The 26,984-nt window shown below is 37.7% G+C and overlaps 2 protein-coding genes and 1 pseudogene across 4 annotated transcripts in view; all 3 read right to left on the bottom strand.

Annotated features, from left to right (window-relative positions):
• LOC146479825 (uncharacterized) overlaps positions 1 to 26,984 on the bottom strand; it is an 82,556-nt gene that overhangs the window by 13,633 nt on the left and 41,939 nt on the right. The window lies entirely within an intron of this gene.
• LOC146479831 (uncharacterized) lies at positions 465 to 12,181 on the bottom strand. The gene is made up of 6 exons (XM_085110310.1): positions 12,048 to 12,181; positions 4,804 to 4,932; positions 4,481 to 4,714; positions 3,446 to 3,724; positions 2,264 to 2,413; positions 465 to 1,018 (listed from the first exon to the last, which is right to left on the bottom strand). The coding sequence occupies exons 1-6, from the start codon at positions 12,136 to 12,138 to the stop codon at positions 465 to 467; spliced, it is 1,437 nt and encodes a 478-aa protein (XP_084966436.1). The 5' UTR covers positions 12,139 to 12,181.
• Positions 23,505 to 24,666, bottom strand: LOC146479830 (collagen triple helix repeat-containing protein 1-like; annotated as a pseudogene). Its single transcript, XR_014864908.1, has 2 exons — positions 24,337 to 24,666; positions 23,505 to 23,910 (listed from the first exon to the last, which is right to left on the bottom strand). The product of XR_014864908.1 is annotated as a collagen triple helix repeat-containing protein 1-like (transcript).

Raw genomic sequence — 26,984 nt, 5'->3', positions numbered from 1 at the left:
TGAAAATGCCGAAACATTAAAACTACAAAAACTTGATAAGACATAAGAACGTACATAAAACAAAAGAAACAAAGAAGCAAACTGACAACTATTTGTATACTGGCTGCCCGACATTTTGATCTCATGCTAAACTATTAATTGTGTGCTTATTGCAAATTAATCGTTATAATAAGGATCATTTTGTTGTTGCTGTTGGGTCTAAAACCATAAGCCCTTTTGATAACCATAACTAATTAACAAGATCACAATGCAGTTTAGTTTCAATTGAAGAAAACACTGTCACTTGAATCTGTCAAGATTGAAATTACTCAGGGGATCTAGCTGTTCAAAACGCAACTCTCCACTACAAGACAAGCTTCCCTGAAAGCTTTGAAATGGCTTAGGCTACTATTTTACTGCTAAACCTTATCAAATGAAAAAAAAAAAAAAAGAAAAAAGGAGCAATGGCGCCAATCTAAATCCCCTTAGCGAACAAACACTTTCCAGAAATCCCCAGAAGATACTCTAACTTTAAAATCATCACACTCCCACCTCTCCCTACCCCACAAGTAAAGAAACCAATGATTATTGGGATAAACGAAAGCAGGGTGATCGAACAACCGGTGTTCAGGACGTCCAAGACCGTATTTCAAATCATGCCCCCATTTACCAACGAGAAAGTTACTGCCTTCCATCCCCCAATGTTCGCAAACTCTAGATATGATCGAGTCGTCATCATTCATTCTGAAATACGAACCGCAAGAGACAGGCATATCAGCGCTCTGATTGCTGAAGTATTGGACCGCAGCTTCTCCTTTGCTGTTATTAGCCGTGGCGATATGAAATGTTCTTCCCACAGCTTTCTTCTTGCAGTGAAATCTTACTTGAGTGAAGTTCAGGTATGTTCTCAGCTCTTTCATGACGCTTGTTGTGATAAACGTTTGACTGCTGCTTATTCCAAGAAGTGAAGTGCTAAGTGGCAGCTTAGAGGGAGCTGTTGAGCTTTGCACCACATAACTGGAGACAAGAAGCCATCCCCCTGAAGTCAGAGGAGATTAATTGTTATGTATGACCATTAAGCAGCAGGAAAAAGAAGAGCCTGTAAAACTGATACAAGTTTCTGCGTATTTTGTGTTTTTATTTTTTAATACGCGAGGCGAAACCATCAGATAACGATTAAATTTATCTAAGGCCACGCCTGAAGGTTTTCAACATTTAATGACGAGCCTGTGACAAAAGCAACTTTGACATGTGTGAGTCATCTGTGCCTCACAACAATTTGTTATTTTAATTCAAAGTAATCGAAATTTTAGTACATGCGTTTCTCCTTTGCTGTAAAACCCAATTAAAGCATTGCATGCTCATTTGACAAAAAAAAAATGTTGATTAGTTTTAGTGCAAATGAACTGTTTTTTAAGGTAAAGTATTTTAGGAGTTTTCCTGGAGATACAAAATGGACAAAATATGGGGAGTGTATTTTCTAAAAATAAAGAAAACGTATTATTCTTGGGCGGTAAAAAGCTCGCTTGTTGCCATGGTAACGCTACCTAGTTTAACAAGTAGCAAAGTAGCAAAGTACATTCTTTCTAAGTTAATCTTGCACCATGTTACCCCCTGCTACCCCTCCGTGCTGGGGCACCTAGAACTACTTGGTATGTAAATAACGTTTACTAACACCTGTATACTTGAAAACTGTGTTCGGCAAACTCTATTTCTGGCCCAAAACTAGATTTTATTTCAGATTCGAAAATCCGCCAAACATTGAAATATATTTTCTCCGAGTTTACCGTTTTCATTAATAAGGGCGTTCAATTGAATTAAATTTGGTTTGTGATTAATGAATTTCTCTCAAAAACGACGGGAAAGTTTGCATAAATTGCCATTAAATATTTGCTCCAAAAATTGTGATTTTGACCGAAAATGTTAATTATAAGCTTACTTTGTCTCAAAAAAAATTTGCTCACCGATAGAAAAGAAGTCTGTTCTAACCTCACGTTACCAGACACCCAAAAACAAAAAGGAATACCAAATAATCGCATTGAATGCACACATGATGTCTTGGCGTGCAACAAGCTTGTTGTTGGGACTCATGTGCAATGAACATTTGGAAAAATGTTCCTGTGCATTATGTCGAGGCTTCCTTCCAAAGAAAAAAAAAAGGGAAAAAAGGTTTTTTTTTAGTTCATAGCTGCCATCGGATGTGTCGACAAGGGCAGTCAAAGTAATCGACTTTTAACACGCTTACGCAAGAAAATGGACGAGGGGGAAAGTTTTTGATCCTCACCTCCGTCAGTAGTCATGTCGCAGTAAACTTTCAATGGATCGCCACTCCATCCAGGGTTGATCCAGTACTCCCCATCTCCCTTGGAGGTACCATACTCCCGGATGTCCTTGCATGATCTTGCAGGAACTTCGAAATGCCAGCCCCGTGGTTCTAAAGTTATAGAATTCATGTTAATGTTCATCAACTCCCAGAAAACTAAATTAAAAACAACAGAAACAATTCAATTAAGAACAAAGTAAAGCAGGAACTTTGCGAAACTGACAATAGAACTGTACAAAGTCAGTGAAAGTTTTCTTGCCGAAGTTTATAATGAAAGGGAATATATGAAAATTCACACGTTTGAACTTCGGAAGAAAGAATGAATAAGAGAGTGATCATCGCAGTTATATAGGCTACTTAAGCAGTTGCGAAATTAAAGAGAGCGTGCAAAAAATTAGGGCTTGAACGGGATTCGAACCCATGACCTCTGCACCGTTGCAGTGCTCTACCAATTGAGCTATCAAGCTGGTCGGAGCTCGTCAATTTGTGAATTCGTAGTGATGATATGAAAGTGAATATAAAAGTGTGGTTGGGACTCGTTTGCAAGGAACATTTGGAAAAATGTCCCAGAAAAAAAAAATTGCGTGTAAACTTAGCGAGAAGATTGCGCATTTGAAATCCCTACGACCTTCCCTTCATTACAAAGCAGGTAATTTTTACTGGCAAAGTACTACACGCCTGGAAATTAGCCAAAATTATTCCCTTCTATAAGAAGGGTAGAAAAGATCGCAGAGAAAACTACCAGCTCCCAGTTGGCTTGATATCTCAATTGGACTACAGAGCTTCACCGGTATCGAAGAGGTCATGTGTTCGAATCCCGTTTAAGCCTGATTTTTTTTTCAGGCTGTCTATTCGTAACTGTGTACATAACTGTGATGATCATTCACTTATTCCAACTTTCTTAAGAAAGAAGAACGGGATGAACATCAACAACGTAACTCTTTTACACGTTTTGAGGCTAAGTATGGCATTACCTCCTAATTCAAGTCTGTAAACTGCCGAAGACTGCCTTCAAAGGAAATTGGAGCTGATGTAGAACTTTTAGTATTTTTCTTTTTGCCCAAGCCACACAGAGGATATGCATATTATGGAGAAACTATCGAGGAACAACCTCACATGGATATAAAGACGTATTTTACTCACCTTTCACTGTTAAAGTGAGCCTTACTGTGGGTCCATCTCCATAATCATTGAACGGGATACATCTGTAGCTGACCTGATTTACTCTTTCACCAACTGAAATCGTATACGTTTCAGCGTTACCGCCAGTTGTAGTGTTAAATAAACTCTCCTGCTCTTTGTAGAATCGATACTTTGCAGGTGGGTTGGCCCGTGCACTGCACGTGATGCGGAAGGATACATTTACAACAACATAGTCGGAACTCAATTCAGCTGACAGACGTGTGTTGATTGGACGATAATCTAAAATGAATGAACGTCTTAATGGTTAATGCTGTTTGGTAAGTTTCGTAAATTCATTCGAGCCTGAATCTTTTTGTTGATCCTTTAAAAAATAACAATAATAAAACAAATTGAAGTTGTTAACCACTTGTACATTATACTCAAGTTCTTTTAATCAATTTATACTTTGACAATTCAAATTAATCTCGCGTTTGTCTCTCGATTGTGTAGCATAGGTAAGGATCGCGACCGATCTCCCCCAATGTTGGTCTTCATCAGGCGATGCTGTCAACTGGCTATGTATCAATTCAAGTAGCACCATGGCTGATGACGATGGCGCATTTCGATTCTCGTTAGTTTGGTTGTTAGTGCCTATTGAGGCATTTCGATCCTCGTTGATCGTTCTGAGGTATCCAGGCCGCTGATATTTTAAGTTTATTAAGACTGTTGATCGAAATGCATCAATCATTATCAACCATGTTGATACACAGCCAGGCTGAGCAAGGCGACGCCGTCACCTGACAAATATCAGCAGTATAGAGGTCAAAACGTCGCGATCAGCACTTTTCCTATAAAATCGTGACTCAGACGGTTACTTGAGCTATCTTTTTATATCTAGACAGCAAGCGGTCTCATTCTGGATAGTGGAGAGGGCGTGAAATAGCGGAATACTGAAAACCTGAATATTTAAACATTTTAGTCTTATAAAGCCATTTTCTTATTTGTCGTATTAAAAACCTGTTTTTAATCAGTCATTTTTAAACTATTAGAACTCACTTTGTACAAACACGTTGACGCTTCTAGTCGCAGCATTTCCAACACCAATATCAGCTGTACATTTGTAGACTCCTTCGTCCTGTTTACCACTGATGGTCAAAGGAAACGTGACAACACTGTTATCAGAAACTCGCGTCCATTTGATGTTTGGTGTTGGATCACCATACGCTGTACAGTTGAGTGTCAAAATATCCCCCTCGTTCTTTGTTTGGTTACTAGAGATGTCAGTAATCTCTGGTGGATCAATAGAGAAATGAACAATGAAAAAACATAAAATAAAGGAAATTAATAATTACCCGTCGTGCATTCAGTTCTCTTCCTACCTGTGCAATAGGTCCGTTCAATCTCTGCGGCTATTCTATCCAGTAAATTCTTAACGCGTTCTTGCTCTTTCCTGCCCTCTTCGTTTTGCTTCTTGATCTCATCAATGACTTTCTTTTCCTCGGGGGAAGCTTAAAAGAAATTGTTTAGTAACGAACTGTAAATTATTATTATTATGATGATGATAATGATAATGATTATTATTATTATTATTATTATTATTATTAATCACCAGCAGAATTATTATTTCAGTCATAATAAGGTAGTGATGACTGAAATTAAACGTACTTAAAAGTACGTTGGTTGAACTATACATAATCAGAATGAGGGCCCCTATGAAAAACACCTTTCTAATTTGGGCCCCCTGGATTATTATTATTTTTATTATAATTATTATTATTATTATTATTATTATTATTATTATTATTATTATTATTATTATTATTATGTGCAGTTGATAAACGTAGGGATGCTTTGAAAGTTTTCTATGTTGAGAGAACTCGAGATGGTGGCCTTCTGCATCCTTCTCAATACGTCATGGCCGCTGCTGCCAAAGAGCTTCCTCGTTGTCAGGTCTACATCCCTTGACCATCCCTCAGCACATCGATGATGATGTTACATTATTGTTCAACGCCATAGCCAGGGTCAGCTACTTCTTGATCTCGAATCGTAGTGGCCCGTACTTGACCGTCTTCTACTCGGACTTCTTTTCCCGATGCTCCATCCACGGACACGTTCTTATTCTTGTGATCCACGATTCGAACGTCCACTCTGTTAGCCTTGAAAATGGTGTGTTCCGCATAAACTGAGACATCCCAAAACGCTAATGCCTCAGATGACCTCGTAATCGAAGTCCACTTTGTAAAGTGAGTTTTCATGAAATATTATCCTACGCAGGTTTGAAAAGTACAAGTTGAATACATATTATTTACAGCCTAGGAAATTGTTGTTATCTCGTGTGATGAAAATTCGTGTACCATGCGTCATTTCTTTGAGACATCGTGGTGCTGGTTAGACCAAAGACCCCTCAGCAGCACGGCCAGGAGAGGCGACATTTCAAAATCTTCAATTACGGCTGTGCTGTTGCTTCAACCTGAAGTCGGGGGGCACGAGCTCAAATCCGGTAGATCGTCCTGTGATTTGTTTTTTTAAGCAAACCTCGCGGGTGTGCTGTGCTGAAGGCTTGTTTGAGGCTGCGGGTATTATCAGCAAATTGCAAAAAATTCGCGATGAATATGTAGACAACGTTTTTCTCTAAGACTAAAAGTTCCCCATTTTGGTAAAGTTTTTGAAACAGTTTGGCCTTCTGCATGTGCGTCAGTTTTTTTGAGAAAATTACGGACAGCTGAACTTTTACTGATTGTCTGTAGCTGCGGCAATGTAATCTTATGTTGCTCTTATTCCGTTTGCGGACGAGGAAGTCTTCAACTTCTTACAAAGGATACGTTCGCTGTACAAACTAATATACGACAGAAAAAATAGTTTATCTGGCGATAGACGAGCTAGACAAAACCCACAAAGGGAAAGATGACCCTAGCGATTCTTCAGGTGAAAGACGTATGTGTGAACGACCCTAAAGTCTGTTTTGGCTAGTAAAGGGTTTTCACTAGCGACACAAGTACAGACGGAAGCAAAAGTGCAAGCACAAGAATGCTTATTTCACCGTGAAAACGGCCTTGACGCAGACATAAACACAAGCTCAATTACAAGCACAGGGATCAAAAATTTTCCATTTCTTGCGCCTGTGCTTGCGTCGCATTCGCTTTCACTTGACATAACTGCTCTTATGCTTGTGCTTAGGCTTGCGCCTGTGCTTGCGTCGCTAGTGAAAACCAGGCTTAAAGGCTTTTGAACTTTTTCTTCCAAAGCCGAATCCCTGAGTATTTTGCTCGTGACAAAGGCCTAAGGCGAAGAGAAAATTTTAAAGAAACTGATAAAATCTAATATTGTAATGCCCCTCTTGGAAAAAAAGTACCTTAGGCACATTAATGATTACAGTTTCTTAGGAGTTAAAACTCTCACAGCAGTAAACAGGAAAAATTGATGTACCAAAATACGTATAAACCAAATTAAAGTGAGCCTTCCCACAGCAATAAGACGTCTTGAGTTAGCCACACATTCGACGCATCTGTGGCTAAGGCAAGACGACGTCTACTTAGCTTGTTCCAATATATGTAGATCCCGAATGGGTAGCTAATCCCGAATGGGTAGCTAAGAGAAAACAACGCATGTGTGACGATCGACGACGTTTTGAGGTGCAAATTAGTAAACGGTAACAGAGCATTTAACAATGGCCATTCTTTGAAATATTAATCAGTTATGGATGATGGCGGACAAAAAAATTAGGGAAAAATGATGCCAAACAAAAGATTATGAATGTTGCAAACGGTTGTTGATGAAAAATAACGTTTTGGGTAAACTTTATTTGTGTATGTCAGCTGCACTATACAGGAAATTATCTGAAAAACAAGAATACAACAATTGTTTTGCAAGCAGAAGGTATTTGTTACACAAATTGGTATGAGATTTAAAATAATTTCGGCAAACGCCATTCGTGCATATGATTATTAAAATCAGCGGTTGACAAGTCGAGGGAAAGAAAAGGGACATATTGGTTGGTATGGTTTGATAAACTCTCAAGAAAATTTAATTCGAAACATGCTCCCAAATAAAAAAAAAAATTGCTTCCAAATACAGTAAACTACAACTGTATGTTGTTACTCGTATGTAAATAACTTTAACAAAACCGTACTCAGCCTTCAAATGGTGATAATTAACTATATATGCTTATTCGGAGAAAATCTGTGGAATAGATGCCTCATGATGCAGATTGCTAATTTTACTTGGCTGGCAAATTTATGACACCGCCTTGATCTAAAACAGTTAATTTGAGAGAAAGGCATTAAGAATAAGACATATTCAGTATGTAGCAGCCGTGTAATGTGAACTTATTTAGAAAACTTGGTGTTTAGAAAATAAAATCAACAAATTGCATTTTCCTATGTTTCATATTTGTCCGATTCCTTTGCTTATTCCTTCATCCGCGATCAACAGAAGATCAACAGATTTGAGAAATCATCGAGGAAGCATCAACACACTCAGTATAGGGAAACCCTTCACCCTGAAAACTTAATTTGCAACTCGCTCTTTCGATGGATCGAACGTTCATACTTTTTGGCTACCATCTCAACGCATGAAAGAAGGTTAACAAGTGGACGTCAGTTTCCATGCACCTGTCGTGTTATTGGTCATGAATTTCGTCATAACATTATCAAAGTTGCTGTGGATCCACAAGGCGTAGCAGAGAAAAATGCCAGAAACGTAAATTTTATTAAATCTGACGCGACCAAAGTAAAGAAAAACTTCTCTCGCTCTCTTAATGGTAAATGGAAAAAAGGGAGACTTTCTATTGGTTGAAAAGTGACAACTTGACGTTTGGTTGTTTTAAATTACCCTTTCTTTTTCGTTGCGTCGACATCGCACAAATTATAAATTCACGTATCTGTCCGCTTATTGACAATGAAAATTAGCCAATGAGAGCGCGACAATTTCTGCCTTCATTGCAAAATAAACATTTGATCATGACTAAAGCGAGTTGGGTTAAGGTTAGGGAAACAACAAAAATCGCAGGAAAACAAAACTAATCCTTCAAAGGCGTTCTCATTGCCACGAATTACCCTTTATCACAAACGACGTGCCGCCCTCTTGTCTCGTAGCTCAGTTGATAGAGCAGTGGTCGATATAATCCTGAGGTCGTGGGCTAGATTCGCACTGAGGTCTAAAAAATTTTTCTTTACCTCCTGCAGTTATCCATTTCCTTCCTAGGCCTGACGCTCAGTCGAAAATTCGTGGGTTTACCTAAACATTTTAACTTTCTCTGGTTCATCATAAAAATGGTAAATAAACAGACCAAAAAGAACAAGAGTACTAAAGTGAATGGTTTCCGTTTATTTGAATACTTCCCTTTAACAAGAAATTAACATTGCATTGTTTGCGCTGGTTGACAAAATTCGTCGTTTCAAGCAATAATTTCGCAGAGAAAGCATTTAATATTTCCCTGTTCGGTAGCTTGTGTCTCCTACATTTTTAGATCTATGCTTTAAACGATTTTGCTTCGATAGTTTTACTATAAGTTTTTAAATTTTTGGCAACCTGCGAAATTTACACAACTTATAGGAGACATATTTCTGCACGCCGTACAGAGCAAAATGAGTGGAAAGACTTGTGGAAATGCATCTGTCTAAGCCTAATTTGTTTTTGGTGAGTTGAACACGAAATTAGTGTATTTTTCCGCTTTTCAATTCTGAAACTCGACCAGCTTTACCATACTTTCTATGGTAACACTACAAAACCATTTGTGTTTTCCCTCTGTTATAAGGCAGTAAACGTTTCCTTTCCAACGCGCAGGAAAAGCCTAAACATTATAACATTTATCCTTGTTGGCGAGCCGGTATCATGTGAGACAGAAAGAGACGTAAAAAGTTAAGAAATTGTCATAAGGAACGTATAAAATAAGTCATTGAAATTTTCGGTGCTTAAATTCATATCCAGACTTCATCACAAACGAAAGCTCTAAAATCGCACTCTATCTATATTTCAATTCAATTTCAATTCGTAGTTAGGTTAAATAACTTCGTTTAGGGACCGTTAGTATCAGTATTCAAACCCTTGTAGCTCATTGAACCCAGTAAGAGTTTATGTCACATGAATCGATAAAGAAGCTACAAGAAGAATTTACCTTTCACAATCAATAAATATCAAGAAAGTTTTAGGGAATGGTAGGTTTTGATGATTGGCTTTCGGAAAATGGGACCCAAAGAAAACACAAAGGAAAGAAATCAAGAATGGAGAGGAAACAACCTGTTATACTTGAATGAAGAGAGCTTGATGTCAAATAATAATACACTGTATGTGGTTTTGGTTAATATGAGACCAAGAGCGACTGATTGGTCAGTAACGGATGGGTTAAAACTCATCAAATAGACAAATTTGTTATCCAAGAATTTAAAATAATTATCATGGATCTTTCCTTTTGGCCGAAGAAAGACGCCGACAAATAATAACTTATTTCCTTTACCCCAAGGGGGGAAATAAGCCGGACCCGACAAATACTATAGGCTCTTATTGCTATTTACTCTTTAAGACATCCTCTGTAGGATTTCGACGATAAATTTTTAGAGTCAAATAAAACAGCGAAAGGAAAAACGTTTGCTGAAGGCATACATTTTCCTGCACACAAAGAAAGGAGCAATGTCATTGAAATTTGAGTAACATAACATAGGGTGATAAAAATTTCATTAAAAAAATAGAAAAACAATTGTACACTATATGTTTCACATAGTCAATTAGTTGTACATTGTATTCAGCAATGACGCTGGAGACAATTAACGTGTGCTGGCAGGTGATGGTTGCGGTGGAAATTAGAAAATTTTAAAGATTATTTTTACAATTATTAAAAACAGTTACCGATCACGGAGAAAGCAAACAGCGACAATCTAATTGGGCTGTAGACTCCATAATTAGTCTTCTTCTTTATTTTCCATAAAACACAATAATCTATGACAAAAGTAGCATAAAGATATAGCGAGGAGACCTCAAAAAACCAGGAAATGTCAAAAGAAGAGTTAAATAAAAATTTGGACTTGTTTTTTTTTTACCTAAATGCAAGGAAGAAGAGTAGAGATAACAAAAGAAAAAAAGTCTGCCTTGATGGGACTTTGATTCGTTCTTCAAAGATACTTTCTTCTAAAAAGAAACTTCGACATCGTAAATGAAATTTGCAGTCTAAGCAATTATTCAAAACAAGAACTGTTGAGTGAAACGGCAAGGCCATGGCAAAATGGATCATCACATCCAAATTAAAAGGGAAGAGCTGTGAAATTTTCAGCTGTTACACAGTCCAGCTTCCTCAGATCCAATAACACTCCAACAAGTTGTTTGGTTTAATCTTATGTTCCTCCTATTCGGTCGCGGACGAGATAATCTGTTCGCTGTACAGACTGATGCGACAGAAAAATAAGTTTATATGTGGATAGACGAGTTAGACAAAAACCAAAGAGGAAAAGATATTTTGCTCATGGCAAAGACGTAAAGCGAGATAAATGTCAAAGAAACGAATAAAATCTGGTATTGCAATGCACCTGTCGCAAAAAAAAAATACCCTAGGTACGTTATACAAGAAGTTAAAACTATCACAACAGTACTAGCATTCAAGAAAAATGGGTGTGCCAAAATACGTGTAAACCAAATTAAGGTGACGCTCCAGTTCTACAGCAGTGAGACATCTCGAGTTAGCCACACATTCGACGCATCTGTGGCTGAGACGAGATCTTTAATTCTTCCTGTTTACGTAGACCCCGAATGGGTTGCCAGGCAAAAACAATAATGGGTGATAGATGACGATAAAATTAGAACAAAAATAATGTCAAGAAAAAGCTTATGATTGTTTCGAACATTTTCAGATCGATGCTTTAAACAATTTTGCTTCAATAGTTTTACTATAATTTTACTGCAAGTTTTCAGTAAACAAAATCGAAATTGCCACAACTTATAGGAGACGTATTTCTGCACGCCGTACAGAGCAAAATGAGTAGAAAGACTTACAGAAATGAATCTGTCTAAGCCTAATTTGTTTTTGGTGACTTGTACTCGAAATAAATTTTTCTGCTTTTCAATTCAGAAACTCAGAAAACTTTGCGATACTTTCTATGGTAAAATGACAAAACGATTTGTGTCTTCCCTCTGTTTTAAGGCAGTAAACGTTCCCTTTACAACGTACAGGAAAAGCTTAAACATTAAATTTATCCTTGTTGGTGAGCCAGTACGATGTGAGACAGAGAGAGACGTGAAAAGTTAAGAAATTGTCTCAAGGAACGTATGAGATTTTTGGCGCTTAAATTCATATCCAGACTTCATCACAAACGAAAGCTCGAATTTCGCACTCTATCTATATTTCAATCCCCCCTTAAACCTCTATCTGTCTTTTTTCGTTTTTAGGTTAAATAAATTCGTGCAAGGACCCGTTAGTTTTCCAGCCCCTATAGCTTATCGAACCCAGTAAGAGTTTATGTCACATAAATCGATAAAGATGTTACGAGAAGAATTAACCTTACATAATCAATAAAGATCAAGAAAGTTTTAGAGAGATGGTAAGTTTTGATGATTGGCTTTCGGGAAGTGGGACCCTGTAGATCCTATGACACATTTTTGGTTAAAAAAAAAAATCCGTCAAAAGTTATTTCCTTACCTTGTTGGGCTTCTGTATTATACTGCAGCCAAGTTCCCCAAAGAAAACACAAGAGAAGGAAATCAAGAATGGAGAGGAAACAACCTGCCATACTTGAATGTAGACTACTTGATGTCAAAGAATAATTCACCGTATGTAGTCTTGGTGAATACGAAACTAAGAGCGACTGATTGGTCAGTGACGGATGGATTAAAACTCATCAATATAGACAAATTTGTCATCCACCAATTCAAAATAATGACCATGGATCTCTCCTTTTGGCTGAAAAAAGACACCGACAAATAATAACTTATTTCCTTTACCCCGAGGGGGGAAATAGGCCGGACCCGACAAATAATATAGGCTCTTATTTCAATTTACTCTTTAAGTCGTCCTCTGTAGGATTTCGACGATAAATTTTAAGAAAAAAAGAGAAATAAAATTGCGAAAGAAAAAGTTTGCTGAAGGCATGTATTTTTCTGCACACAAAAAAGCAGCAATGTTATTGGAATTTTAAGCAACATAACGAAGGGTGGCAAAAATTTTATAAAAAAATAGAAAAACAGTTGTATGCAATGTTTCTCGCGTAGTCAATTTACGGTCCAGTGTATTTAGCAATGACGCGGGAGACAATTAATGTGTGCTAGCAGCTGATGGTGTGGGTTCAAATTAGTAAATTTAAAATATTCGTTCAAATATTAAAAACAGTTTCTACAGATAAAGGAGAAAAGTAAACAGCGACAAACTAACTGGATTGATAGACTGCAATTAGTCTTCTTCTTATTCTTCATTTGCCATAAAACAAAAGTAAGAATGAAATTGAAATAGAGCATTTGACAAACGCCATTCTTTGGAATGTTAGTCAGTCATGGTCACGAAAAATTGGAATGTTGTGAACGTTTTGGGTAAACAGTATTCGTGTAAGGATAGTATACTGCCTTTAGAGGAGGGGGAGAATACACACAATTCAACTGGAATATTAGCATATGAAATTACCTGAACAATAACTTTTAATATGCAGGCTGTATTTGTTGTACAAAGTTGTCATGAAATTTAAAAACACTATAGGCAAAAGCCATTCGTGTGATTATTAAAAACAGCGATGAATAATTCTAGGGCCAGATCAGGGGCACATTGGATGGCATGATATGATAAATAATTGCGATAAGTAAAACCAATGTGTGCAGAGTTCGCGAACATGTCGAACGGCTTTTGGGTAGACGACATTCGTACAAATGCTAAAAACAGCTATCAGTACTGAGTCGCACTTAAGGATCAAACTAAATATCCGGAAAAATAAAACCAAACAAAACAACAGCAACAATAAAAACAGTTAGTGGTATGGTAGAAACATCTTGCTTCACTGTTTATTATATATATATTTTTATTAATAATATTTAATGAGTGGGTCCAACTCACCAAGGCGGTTTTCAGTGGAGCCTTCCTTTTAACCTTATTTTGCACGATAGTTGATTCATCGAAAAACAAAATGGAAAGGAATATTTCTTCCAAGAATAGACTTTCCTCATCAAAGGGTACGGTTTATTATAATTGTTTTTGATATATTTCAGCTTAATTGGCCGTATTAACGTCATATTGAAGTAAAATTCTATTGGATGTTTACATGGTAACGAGGCTAGTAGAAGAAAAAAATAATAAAAATAAAAGAATAATTATTTTATCGGCCGTTATTTTTGAAAAAAGTCTATGCCTATTTTGTATGCGAAAATAATCCTTTTTTGGCAACAGAAGCAAAGTTTGTCTCGAAACTTTCTTTGCTAAGCAGTCATTTGATAGAGAAATGAACTTTCTGTAGTTTCTTAAGTTTAACATCGGGGCACGATATCGGTCAAAGAAAAGAATAAGAGTAACAGACGAAAAGAAGATATTTATAAACACAAACAATAGAGGAGATAGTCCATATTCAATGATGCTTTTCAAGTTATGTTCTTGATTTCTTTGCAAACCGAGTCAAATACGGTGTGGTCATTTTGGGATAATGTCTATACGACAACCGGCCCATCGGGCCAACAAACGTGGAACAAGTAGTCGCAAACTTTGAAGGGTCAACCCCAGTTATTTTAAATGGTTATTGTATTATCGTCAGTTTGTCAAAACTTTTTGAGAAAGAGAATCCTCGGATTTTTTTCAACCATCTTTTTTTTCATCTGGCTAAGTAGTCACCTTTAAAATTGACTATTGGGTAGCTAAACAATTAAATATCGATCGATTACGTTTGTATAATCAAATTTCTCTTTGTGATGTAAATGATCTAATTGATTGGACAACCTTGTAATTTTAATTTGATTTTGAAGGAACTGGTCACATCATATAGACTACTGGCAAGCGACAAGAGGGGCTGTAGAATAATCGTTCATTAACAAGAAAGGTCATTCCACTATCTATTCTCCTTGCCCAAAATAGCTGTCCCAATCCTCGTGACCTCCGTTGTTCTTAGGTTCGTTTGCGGACCAATTCGTGAATAGTACCTATCAAGTGGACTATCGTCAACACAATAGAACTTAGAATCATCTTTTCAGTGCAACCCTACCTTGTTTATATATATTCCGCTTCTGCACCAAGTTGAAACAAAAGTACCGATACTGATAGTAATTTTTGGGAGATCTTTTCTCAAATTCTGGTACTTTTACTTTTTACGTCTTTTTACAACATTACGGACGACAGCTTTGAGACTTAACTGCGGGTTATCGTCTCCCCAGGCTTCCATTGATTAATTATTAACACAAGAAGGTTTAGCTTTTGAACAGTAACTATGTGAGTAATTAACTTGTAATTAAAATATCATAGGCAATAACGCGAGATACAACGAACGTAATTCTAATAGTCGATAATTGCCAAACGACGGAAGCAAAGGGCGAAAAATTCATTGACTAATCTGTAGTCAGTCGAGAATAACTAATGATCATTTTACATGAGAAAAACAAACAAAAACAAAAACAGAAAATTAAAACAGTTTTGGGTAAACGAATTTGAGTGGGCAGTCAGGCTTTAACGCATTAAAATTTAACATATGGCCGGCCACGCGGTCTTTACTACAGCTTTCGCTGGTGCTTTTAGTCTTCATCTTCAGGAAGAAATGGACGAATAGTATTGGATTTCAGTTTACAGGATCTAAAAGAGTTAAGGAGTTCAAAGTTTTAGCTCCCTTAGGCCAGAAAGCAGTCACAGCTATTAGTATTTTCCTGCGTTTGACTCGGTAATTAGCAGGAAAATATGCTCTCATCGGTATCTTATGTTTGCTTAGACATGTGCGCTGGTATGTGGGTAATTAGCAGAGGTATATATTTGGCCTTACCGGTTTTGTTTTTCATCTCGGTCTTGCTGTTCCAGCGTGGGGTCTTTCATTATGAACAAGGAGGAACTTGTCGAGCTTTTAGCGAAATCTTAAGGCGCGATCTAAGAACATGTCGATTCGAAATTGCAAGAGCTCAAGAGATCTATTTCCGAAGATCAAGAGGACTGTGTAAGATCTGTCTTTAACCCTTTCACTGCTAAAGGCGACTAATGTCGCCGTTTTAGAGGCTACCACTTTCAAGATTGGCCACGTTCTCAAATCCAGAAATCTGGTTATTATGGTCTACTAATAGTGTTAATTAGTAAGTGTTTTAGGCTTTAAGAGCAAATAAACTGAGTTTATCTTCCGTTTGCCGTTCCATATCAACATTTATTTTCAAGCAAAACCAAAAATGCCCGTTTTCTGCGGCATCGACAAAGCTGAAAAACACACCTCTTTGCTTCCAATTTTTTAATTCAAAATCTCATTTTAAAACCAAAATTCCTTCATGACAGCAAACCTTAATCTCATGACTAAGCATTTATCTCCAATTTTGCCTCTCACGCGTACAGCTGTTCGAACATCAGCCATTTGATTCGAGCCACTTTTCAAAGCCCGTAATTTTCCCTTTGCCGTCCGAGTTGCATTCTGGGTAATTTCGATACAACGACAAAATGGAGGTCCCGCCATCTTAATTCAGTTTTTTTTTTATAAGTGTCGAGCCACCCGGTCCTACTGGCAAAATATCTCACACATCGTTTTCTTTGCAAGTCAAATCTCCCCCAAATTGCCTAGGTAGGTCCGAGAATCCACCCACAGAACGGCCAGAGAGACAACTTCACTCGTGAGCCACCATGACGCGATACCAACACTTTTGGCGTCCCAGTCGCTATGAAATCATCTCTCACCTCTGGATTCTTTCAGAGGATTGCCTCTACTCTCCATTCCAGCTTTATGATGCCAGCCTGGGAGCTTCTGCAGTGCAAAATGGCCCGAGAGTACACTTATAAACCGACAACTTACCGATTAGAATGTGTTTGTGCTCGCGAGCAAAACAACAACAGTTCAAATAGGTGACGTCACAAAAAAACTTGAGTCCTCGTTATTGCAGAGCAGCGAACATTTCAAAGGAGATCTTCATATAGGACAACTAAATCCGTTTTGGTCATCTACATCGAGATAATTGTCCAGAGAGACCAAGAAATTTGGCAGTGAAAGGGTTAAGGAATGTTTTGTTTGCCTTCAGTCGTTCGAAAATAATAAGTCCCCTGGTAACGATGGTCTTACTGTTGAATTTTACAAAACTTTTTGGAACTCCTTAGGAAACCTACTGGATGATTGTCTTAATTGCTCATATGACTATGGTGAACTGTCAAGTACTCAAAAGCAGGCAATCATTAAGGTAATAGAGAAGAAAGATAATGAAGAGATAAAGTTAGAGTTATTCGCTGACGACTTGACAGTTTTCTTTTAGAAATCGCACCTCGCTCAACGTATTATTAGACACTGTTAACAGCTTCACTATGTGCTCTGGTCTAAAAATCAACTATGAAAAGAGATTATGTTTTTGGGAAACAATAATCCAATATCGGCGACTTTAACGGCAACCACTGAAAATGTAAGTATTAGTGTTCAAAAGGCCATACAAATCTTAGGAGTTTATTTAACGTACGATCAGGTTCTTTGGAAAAAGCTTAATTTTGAAGAAATTCTTAAAATCTATAAAAGAAAAGTTACACTTTTGGAATTGGAGAAACCTAACGGTTCTTGGACGCATACAAATCATAAAAAACAATTCAAATACACCTAACACGTGCAAAGGCAGTTGAGAAGGCTAGGCAAACAAGAGCCAGAAGATTTATAGTACATACAGTGCAAATGCAATTGCAACTATCGTTTCTTTGATTTGTAAGGTATTAGTAAAATGATTTAAATTTAACTCCGGTCGCATTTTGTTAATGATCACAGGATTAATTAAAAAATCGCAGTTTCACAGCTACAAAACAAGTGTCATGGTGTTTTGGTGCCAATATCCCTTGGAGCTGTAAACAAAGGATTCAAGCTCAAAATCCACCGAATATATGTGAAGCATGCGTCCTTGAAAATCGTGTTGTATTGTCAAATATATCCAAGACTCCATGGCACAATCACTCATATCTTAACAGGAACGTTTCTATTGGCTAGTTACTCCAGCGCTATTAAAATATATCGTTGTTTGTGCACGATCAAGGCCAAAAATGCTAACATAAACATAGAACAAAAGAGTTGCCCACCCTCTTCCACTTAACTAAATGATCTTCTTTAACCTTTTTAACCCTTTCACTGCCAAATTTCTTGGTCTCTCTGGACAATTATCTCGATGTAGATGACCAAAACGGATTTAGTTGTCCTATATGAAGATCTCCTTTGAAATGTTCGCTGCTCTGCAATAACGAGGACTCAAGTTTTTTTGTGACGTCACCTATTTGAACTGTTGTTGTTTTGCTCGCGAGCACAAACACATTCTAATCGGTAAGTTGTCGGTTTATAAGTGTACTCTCGGGCCATTTTGCACTGCAGAAGCTCCCAGGCTGGCATCATAAAGCTGGAATGGAGAGTAGAGGCAATCCTCTGAAAGAATCCAGAGGTGAGAGATGATTTCATAGCGACTGGGACGCCAAAAGTGTTGGTATCGCGTCATGGTGGCTCACGAGTGAAGTTGTCTCTCTGGCCGTTCTGTGGGTGGATTCTCGGACCTACCTAGGCAATTTGGGGGAGATTTGACTTGCAAAGAAAACGATGTGTGAGATATTTTGCCAGTAGGACCGGGTGGCTCGACACTTATAAAAAAAAAACTGAATTAAGATGGCGGGACCTCCATTTTGTCGTTGTATCGAAATTACCCAGAATGCAACTCGGACGGCAAAGGGAAAATTACGGGCTTTGAAAAGTGGCTCGAATCAAATGGCTGATGTTCGAACAGCTGTACGCGTGAGAGGCAAAATTGGAGATAAATGCTTAGTCATGAGATTAAGGTTTGCTGTCATGAAGGAATTTTGGTTTTAAAATGAGATTTTGAATTAAAAAATTGGAAGCAAAGAGGTGTGTTTTTCAGCTTTGTCGATGCCGCAGAAAACGGGCATTTTTGGTTTTGCTTGAAAATAAATGTTGATATGGAACGGCAAACGGAAGATAAACTCAGTTTATTTGCTCTTAAAGCCTAAAACACTTACTAATTAACACTATTAGTAGACCATAATAACCAGATTTCTGGATTTGAGAACGTGGCCAATCTTGAAAGTGGTAGCCTCTAAAACGGCGACATTAGTCGCCTTTAGCAGTGAAAGGGTTAAGGACGGTGCCTACTATTGTTACTGCGCATACGTTCTGCGCATCGCGAGATACTCGGGTTTCGTATAGGTGGTGCCTACTAATACAGGAATATTTTTGCGCGGTTTAAAACTATACAGAAAAAGCAGAACTTACCAAATGCTTTTGGTATCTCAAAAGAAATTTGGGAGTAGTCATGCATTTCTCAGAGATAATTAGGCTTCAATTTTGGAAAAAAATCCCATACATTGCTTTATATTTAGGCGGTTTTTAGAGATACTGATGTTTAAATATCTCTGAAAAATGCGTGGTTACCCCCAATTAACTTTTTGGATTCCAATAGGCCTTGCAAAGATCTGTTTTCCCGCATAGTAATAAACCGCACAAAAATACTGTAATGACCACAACGGGAAAGGAAACTCCAGCATTCCGTAATAATAACACGCTTTATTGAAAGAACGACAAACGAATACTGCCTCCAAAAGATGCGGCGAAGAAACTGCTAAGCAGCGTAGCGATGAAGTGTGGCGGTGAAGTGAAGCGAAGCGGTTAAAACTAGAACAAAATAAGCAAACAAAACGTTACAAAATGAACTAGCGCAAATAGATGGCGCGAAGGAAAAACCGACACTTACATTTGTTGCGGAGCTGGGTGCAAACCAAAGTAACTGGAAAAAACCGACTGTCCTGAATCATGTAGCGGACGAACAAACTTGTAGGTTGACAAACTGCTCTCGCGGTGAAGAGATATACTAACACTAAAACGGCCAAAATTCTATATAAACTGCCAAAACTTGTGAACAAAAATGCAATAACACTAAATAACGCAACTACAAATACCGCACGCACGAGATATAGACAAGAACATTCCTACACAAAATAACACAATAACCTAAATGACTACGCGTTTAGTTTCTACAGATACTTCGGTATTAATAGGCACCGTCCTTAACTGATAATTTCCCTTCGCAGATATTCTTCATTTCGGAGGTAAGTTTAGGAATTTCTGGGCTCAGCAAAAACGGATGACTCTCGTCTACTTCTTTGTCATTCCCGGCGTATAGATCCGAGTAAAATTTAACCATTTCCATCGAAATTTTCTTTGGATTTGTGGTAAGCATGCCATCAATGGTAAACACCTTTCGAATACAACTTTTGGTTCCTTTGTTTGATTCAAGCCCTAAAAAAAACTTGTTGCTTTTTTCACCTTGTTCGTACCAATTTGCTCTTGAACGAATTATTGCACCTTTTGCCATATAATCAAAATGTGAATCATATTCCATTTTTAAGTTTTCTAGATTTTCAAGCTTTGATGTAGAGGATTTCATTCTCAGAGCTTCCTCAGCTTCTTCAATCGAAGTCTCGATTTCTACCAGCTTTTGCTTTCTTTTTTTTTTTTTTTGCTTTAAGGAAGTTCTAATTCCTTCCAAGTTTATCAATCCTCTGCACGTGGAGCGGCATTATCTTTACTATATTTTATAGTGAACTGCCTTACACGATATTTAATTAGATCTCACAGGACCCTTTTGTCAGTAACTTCATTTAATTCTGCTAGCCATTCCGGATTTTTTTCATTTATTGCGGAAACGTAGTCTTCATCCTCCATTAAATTGGAATTGATTCTCCACAAAGAAGGGCCACGCATCTGCTCGTCTAATTTATTAAAAGATATAATTATTGCCGAATGATCAGTTCTAACAGCCGTCTTAATACCTGTCTTCTCTATCTCATCTTGACACACATCACTGATAAGCCAAAAATCTAGTCTCCTCTGAACAAGGGGCTTCTTTTGTCTCCAGGTAAAAAGTTACTATCCGGGTTCCTGATTCTCCATATATCAATTAAATCATGATTTAAACAGATGTTATCTAGAATTTTAGCTGACTCTTTTTCTCTAGGCGAACCTCCAGAGCTGTCAAGATCCAGATCCCTAACAACATTAAAATCTCCACCAATTATAATTCTTTGATTTTGACCAGTTACAAGATTGTCTAATTTGTGCTGTAGCTTATCAAAGAAGGAGCATTGTTCTTGTATCTTATTAGGCGCGTACACATTCCCTATAATGTAATTGGAACCTTGTACGGTGACATCTAGCAAAATGTAACGTCCATTTTCATCAGCTACTGTAAATTTCAATTCAAATTCTAAGCTGTTTTTAACCAGAACCAGAACACCACAGCTTCGATTAGAACCATGTGCAAAAATCATTGGCCCTTTCCACTGAGATTTTCAAATGTTTTCCACATCTTTTGTGCTATACGTTTCTTGCAAAAATATAATATCTGCGTTTTGCTTTCCAAGCCAGATCAATAAAGCCGCTCTTTTCTCCAGAGTTCGAAAACCTCGAACATTTAAGGAAAGCATTTTGAAGTTTAGGTTAGCGTTCTCGAATTTTCATCACGATACGAACCAAATTTTCTCTCACTGTAAAATGCCTAATAGAAAGAGAGGTGACTAGTTCGTAAAATGTAAATATAGAAGCTAACACTAGCACACATAACAAAGACTCAAAAATTATGACATTGCACATTGCTAACCTACCTAAAAAAAATAACAACGGAACACACATTGAATTTTAAACAACAGGTCGCTAGAAATATTCTTGAACGCGACCAACTTCACACAATATATATCACACTTACAACGACATTAATTAGTTCTAAAAACGATCTTAAGATTGGAATCTTAGTAACGACCCTTGGGACTTCGGACTTGTACACCTGTTGAAAAAAGGATTCCTGGGAAAACAATGGCGAGTTACGGCATTTATCAGTTTCGAAAGTTGTTAACGAATATATTTAACTTTGTAGCAGTTGTTGATCCGTTTATGCTAATTTTTCGAGAAAAAAAGTAGAAAAGAACATTTTTAACTAACAACACGAAAGCATAAGAAAAAAGAAAAACTCTTACTCTGATAAAACGACTCCAAAATAGGCTTATTACATCAGTAAATGTTGTCAGCGGGGCATGTATGGTTCCTAAACATCGTCCTTCTTACTTGGTAAAAGGTACTCAGGCAAAGTGTTTGCTGCGTATCTGTTGCCGTTAACTATTAGATTTTTACCTTTAATGAAAGCTCTTTCGATGTTAAGTTCCTTAACTTTCTTGTAGGCAGCACGTAGTTTACCGTGTTCTTTAGCTGATTCTGCGGATAAATCTTTGTCGATGAAAACTGTTCGAAAGCGTCCTCGACTTTTCGAGAGTTCCTTTCTTTTTGTCCAGACCAAATCGGTGTCCATACGAGAAACAAATCGCACAAGAATTGGTCGTGGACGAGTTGCAGAACGAGCCCCTTCTTCAGATGATTCATTTGCAGCTGGTTTTAGTCTTCCTGCACGGTGTATCGCGTGAAATTTTATATCTGGGGGCACACCGAGTTCAGATAGTATATCCTTGACCTTCTTTACACATTCTTTATTATCCTCTTCCGCTTCTTCGGGAACGTTGATAACTCTCAAGTTCTCTCTTCTCGAGTAATCTTCTTGTTTAACCGCCCGATCTTTAATGATCTCGACCTCCTTCTTTAGTTGGCAATTTTCTTTAAGAGCGCCTTCCACTTGCTCTTCTAAATGCTTGTTCTTCGCTTTTAGCGACTCAACCTCCTCCCACGCGGCACTCAATGATTTTGTTGCTTCCTTTAATTCCTCTCTCATGGCCTCTATGTCCTCTCCCATTTGACATCTGAGGGCTTCCATTTCGCTGTTTATTTTTGTAAAACCATTTTCTATCCTGTCTTGTATGCTCGTTAGCTTCTCGAGGATTCTCGAATCGTCTTCTCCAAGCGACGAGCTGGAGTCACGAGGCCGTTTTTTATCTTTGCCTTTACCATTTGACATACTTTTCGTTACAAATGACATCTATCGGACTCCATCAATACTTCAAAAACATTTAAACATAACCAGACAACCGCATAAAGATTATAAACCCGCCATTTTTAAGGAGCTTCACCGAAGGCGTCTGACCGCCATCTTATCGGCCATCTTATCTTATCCCAGTCCTTGTCGGTTACTGATCGATTGTCACAAAATCATTTCATGAAAACTTAAGGAAATTTAGCTCATTACTGTTTTTGATCTCAAAACTGAAGGAAACTCCCAGTTTTCTGAAGTCAAAAGTGACGCAAAATTTGACAAATCAAAAGGTAAGGAAACAACAAGACAATACGGCATTGTAAGCAACACAAGATGCTGCTCTGACAACTTAACTTGATATTTCTCTATTTTATTACTTCATAGGCCGACTCAAATCAATCCTTTTGGTGTCTTAGGCTTGAATTTGTACTTGGGGTTAGTGTGTGGAGGTAGTTCAATACATCTATGGCAAATTAAAAATCTCCCAATACGATGTAACTTTCCATTTTTGGCAATTGCAGTCAAATTCATCGCAATCCTTCAAAATTATCATTATAGTGTGTTGCTGCTTGGTGATATTACTTGTTACTTCTTCAGGAAATAACGTTTAACTTGTCGAAGACAATAGTCTATATACTTCAGTAATTTAATTTCACTTTCATTCATCCATAATCAATCTATAGCTAGTACGACTACTCCTATTTTTCTAATTTTGGACACGATTTACCTTTTGATTTCTTAAATGTGATTTTTTCAACGAACCTTGTGTGTTACATTACAACCGATGTTTCCCTAACAATTAAAATTTTTAAAACTTACGAGAAAAGTAAAAATAATAAATAACAACTTGACAGCAGCACCCCCTCCAAAACAAACAAACGAACATAAACGCATGGATTGTTTTTCAGAATAATCTTGCATTTTATTTAACAACAGTATGATGATTCTAGTTACAAAAACAACAACATTCTAATATCATTTTAATCTAACAACTAGCTATAACTATAATTAGATGTTAATCATTACTGTCCCCTTAAGGCAGTTTTGCAGGACTGGAGATTCTGGCTCAAGATCTAAGGCTGAGCTTTGGGAACTTCTTCAACATAGATCCGGGACACTGAATTATAACCCGTGTAGGCGTCAGCTTCTCCAGTCCCTTGACAATTACCGACCCAGAATCCCACGCACACCTTTCCTTTGTGGATGTTGTTACAGTGCCCTTCAATATGGCCGACGCGGTGGGGATCTTGCGGTGCTAACTTGCCCAAATGCATTACGCTATCAATGGGAAGAGGAGCTGAACATTCAGCACCGTTGAAAGTGAAGTACCAGCGTTTGCAACAAGACTTGCAGCCATAGACTCTAAGACTGCCAGTCTAGGCAACATGGAGGGATGTGTCCGAGAAGTTCTTGGTGAACACACAATCCTGTATTACATAGAAATGAATATGAAGACAAATAAATGAAGGAAAAGGACAAAGAAAGAAAGGGATAACGTATATATTGGAAAAAAAGTCGGAATGTTCAGGATGAGAAAACCGAAAAACTGAACAATGATGACTCTTCCTTCTTCTTCTTCTTCTTCTTCTTCTTCTTCTTCTTCTTCTTCTTCTTCTTCTTCTTCTTCTTCTTCTTCTTCTTTTTCTTCTTCTTCTTCTTCTTCTTCTTCTTCTTCTTCTTCTTCTTCTTCTTCTTCTTCTTCTTCTTCTCCTCCTTCTTCTTCTTCTTCTTCTTCTTCTCCTTCTTCTTCTTCTGCATTTATGTTTATTGTTATAGAGACATGTAGATAGTCTTGCGCTGATCTCATAGCCTTGTTGATTTAATGTGAGATATTATCTCATGCCAGCCCTCACCTTGATCAGACCATGATCTTTGCCATCATCCTTTCTCCAGGCGCATTCCTTCCAGTTCTTAAAAGCCGTCACACCTGGAGTCCCAGGAAGTCCACTCGCTCCACTCTCTCCGCGCTGCCCTTTTTGCCCGGGAGGACCCTGGACACCAGGCTCTCCTTTAGCACCATCCTTCCCATTTTTACCAGCCGGGCCCTCGACACCAGGAGGTCCCTGGGGTCCAGTCCCCCCTGGTCTTCCTTGATCCCCTTTAGCTCCCTCACGGCCATCTCGTCCGTTTCGACCTGGTAACCCAGGAGAACCAGGCTTGCCATGCATGCCGGGAATGCCACAATACCAGATGGGAGGAGATTGTTAGTTTGGAACAAGAAATAAGAATGTTAATGTCAATATGTTAATTTAGTTTTGGTACTAATATCTAGTGCGTAGTGCGGCATTCTATTTCTTTGGATAGCTGTAACCGTTTTTGTGTGCTCGTCTCAGTTAAATTTTTAGTTACGTTTCTTAGTTACATCATTAAAAAACGGTGTTTATGCTATGAATCAGCTATGTAATGTGTAAAGAAGTCAGTGTCATTTTAATTTACTTTCCACAGAAATTTTACTGTATTTTTACTGAGTAGCAAATTAGTTGCTTACCATGTTTTTAGATGGTTGATTAGTTTTGTTGTCTGCTGCGGAAAAATAAACCAGGAGTGATATCACAAGTAAGGCTGGAGACACTTTACACGGAATACTCGCCATGTTGGTCTCGTTGATCTAATACGGACAAACAAACGAAGATCACCTTAATGAAGACTGTGAACAGCAAGTCGGCAAATCTTTAGGATCGCCCTTGTACCCCAATCAGTTTATTACATTGAACAATTTTTGCTTTAATTTTCCCTGTTTTTTGGAAGTGAAGATTTCATTCTTGTAGTAACCCATCCGATGAAACGTTTTTTATTTTTCATCATCAGAGTCATTTCCCTTTTACATTTCTTGTTACCCCGTTATTGCACGCTGCAGATTGTAACAGACGTCCGTTGTTTCAATTCTTCACTTACGTTTTTTTTCATTTCTTTGTCCTTCTTTTGTATGTACTATAGTTTCTAGTTTCTCAATTTTCAGTTAAAAGAAAATAATGCGAACGGCCGCGAATTTTTAGTTTAAAATCGGGCACAAAATTTTTGGTGCTCAATTGAAAGCTATTTGGTCATCGGGTATTTTAAATTCCGAACCGTGTAATCCCGCCTGAATTTACACATGATAAAGTTGACGAGACCCACGACATTGTCCTGAAGAGAGTTCGACTGAAGTAATAGAAATATATATTTAAAAATGTCTTCAAACAGCGCGCTTTTGAGCGAATTGTTCTATTTTTAAAAGTTGCATGAATTGTTATCGGTCGTTTTTCGTCGAAGATGACCAGAGTTTGAAGAAAATCAGCGAGCTTTAAGGCTTATCTACTATAAGAATTTTGTCTTTTTTTAGCTAAATCTATAATCAGTTTCCAACGATAACAACTGGTTAAGGGAGAGCAAACCATGTGAAAGGACAAACCTGAAATCGACGAAGAAGGGCGCCTCCCTATTCCAATTACTTCTTGAACAAGTCACTGTGAAGCAACGATAAGCAACTTTCGTTAGTGTTAGAATTTTTCATTCTTCCTGTTGACTCTTATTCGTGCTTTGTCGAGTTCGTTGTTTACTATGAGTCAAGGGCAAGGTTGGCTGGGTGATAAAGCTTTTAAATATTCAATAAGAATAACGTTTTTTGGTTGCTTTTTCTTGCAACAAATGTTTAATCAGCACTGATTTCAGTTCAATTTCGGGAGCAATAATCCCAATTCAGCGGCTCATGCTTACTTTTATAATGTTGCTAGAAATATCCACACACTATGGGGATGCCATTTCTCAAAGCGATTAATTTATTTCATCCTGCTTCCGTATGTTCTAGCTTTCGCTGTTATTTATCGTTATCATTGTTTCCAGGAACTAAAAACTGAAGTAACGAATTTACGCAAAAACACTTACTTTAAATTTTCCGCAAAATTGATTTCACCTTTGAATTATCCACTCTCTGCAGCCTGATTTAAAAATGTGAGTTGGGTACAGCTGACTTATCCACAGTCCTTCCAGTGCTTAAACGTTGCTCCCCCTTTTCGACTAAATACACAAACCGAAGAAGTCATTAAGAACTGAAGAAGTTATTAAAAACAAGTATGCCTGCGTCACTTTCTAGAATAATCATCATTCTCATTCATTCACCAGGCTGGAAATATACCATCACATTTCTTTCATATACCACACGTTCGACACTCAAATCCTAGCAGTATGCAGGATGTTTGTCCCATGAACCTAGTTTAATGGCCTTAGCTCCCACGAGTCTCCTGTAGCTCAGTGGAAGAGCATCCAAACTAGTAATCGGAAGGTCTTAGGTTCGACTCCTGATAGGAGAACTCGGATTTCTTTTTTCCGAGTATGCCTGCGTCACACTCTAGAATGAATAATCATCATTCTCATAAGCAAAACTGTTCTAAGAAGAGTTCGTTCGACGGATTTGCTTGAGAACCATTAATTTTTACGTCGCTTATGCCGTGTACATGACTACGGAATAATAATAATAATAACAATAATAATAATAATAATAATAATAATAATAATAATATCG

Source organism: Pavona decussata, unplaced genomic scaffold, assembly GCF_977016875.1.
Source record: "Pavona decussata unplaced genomic scaffold, jaPavDecu1.1 SCAFFOLD_58, whole genome shotgun sequence".
Classification (NCBI taxonomy): Eukaryota; Metazoa; Cnidaria; class Anthozoa; order Scleractinia; family Agariciidae; genus Pavona; species Pavona decussata.
This window is presented reverse-complemented; position numbering and strand designations above follow the sequence as displayed.

Coding starts and splice junctions, on each gene's coding strand:
- LOC146479831 (XM_085110310.1), bottom strand. CDS start 12,138: ATGGCAGGTTGTTTCCTCTCCATTCTTGATTTCCTTCTCTTGTGTTTT. Junction 4,933..12,047: donor TAATACAGAAGCCCAACAAG/GTAAGGAAATAA, acceptor ATTTCTTTTAAG/CTTCCCCCGAGGAAAAGAAA. Junction 3,725..4,480: donor CGTCAACGTGTTTGTACAAA/GTGAGTTCTAAT, acceptor CATTCATTTTAG/ATTATCGTCCAATCAACACA.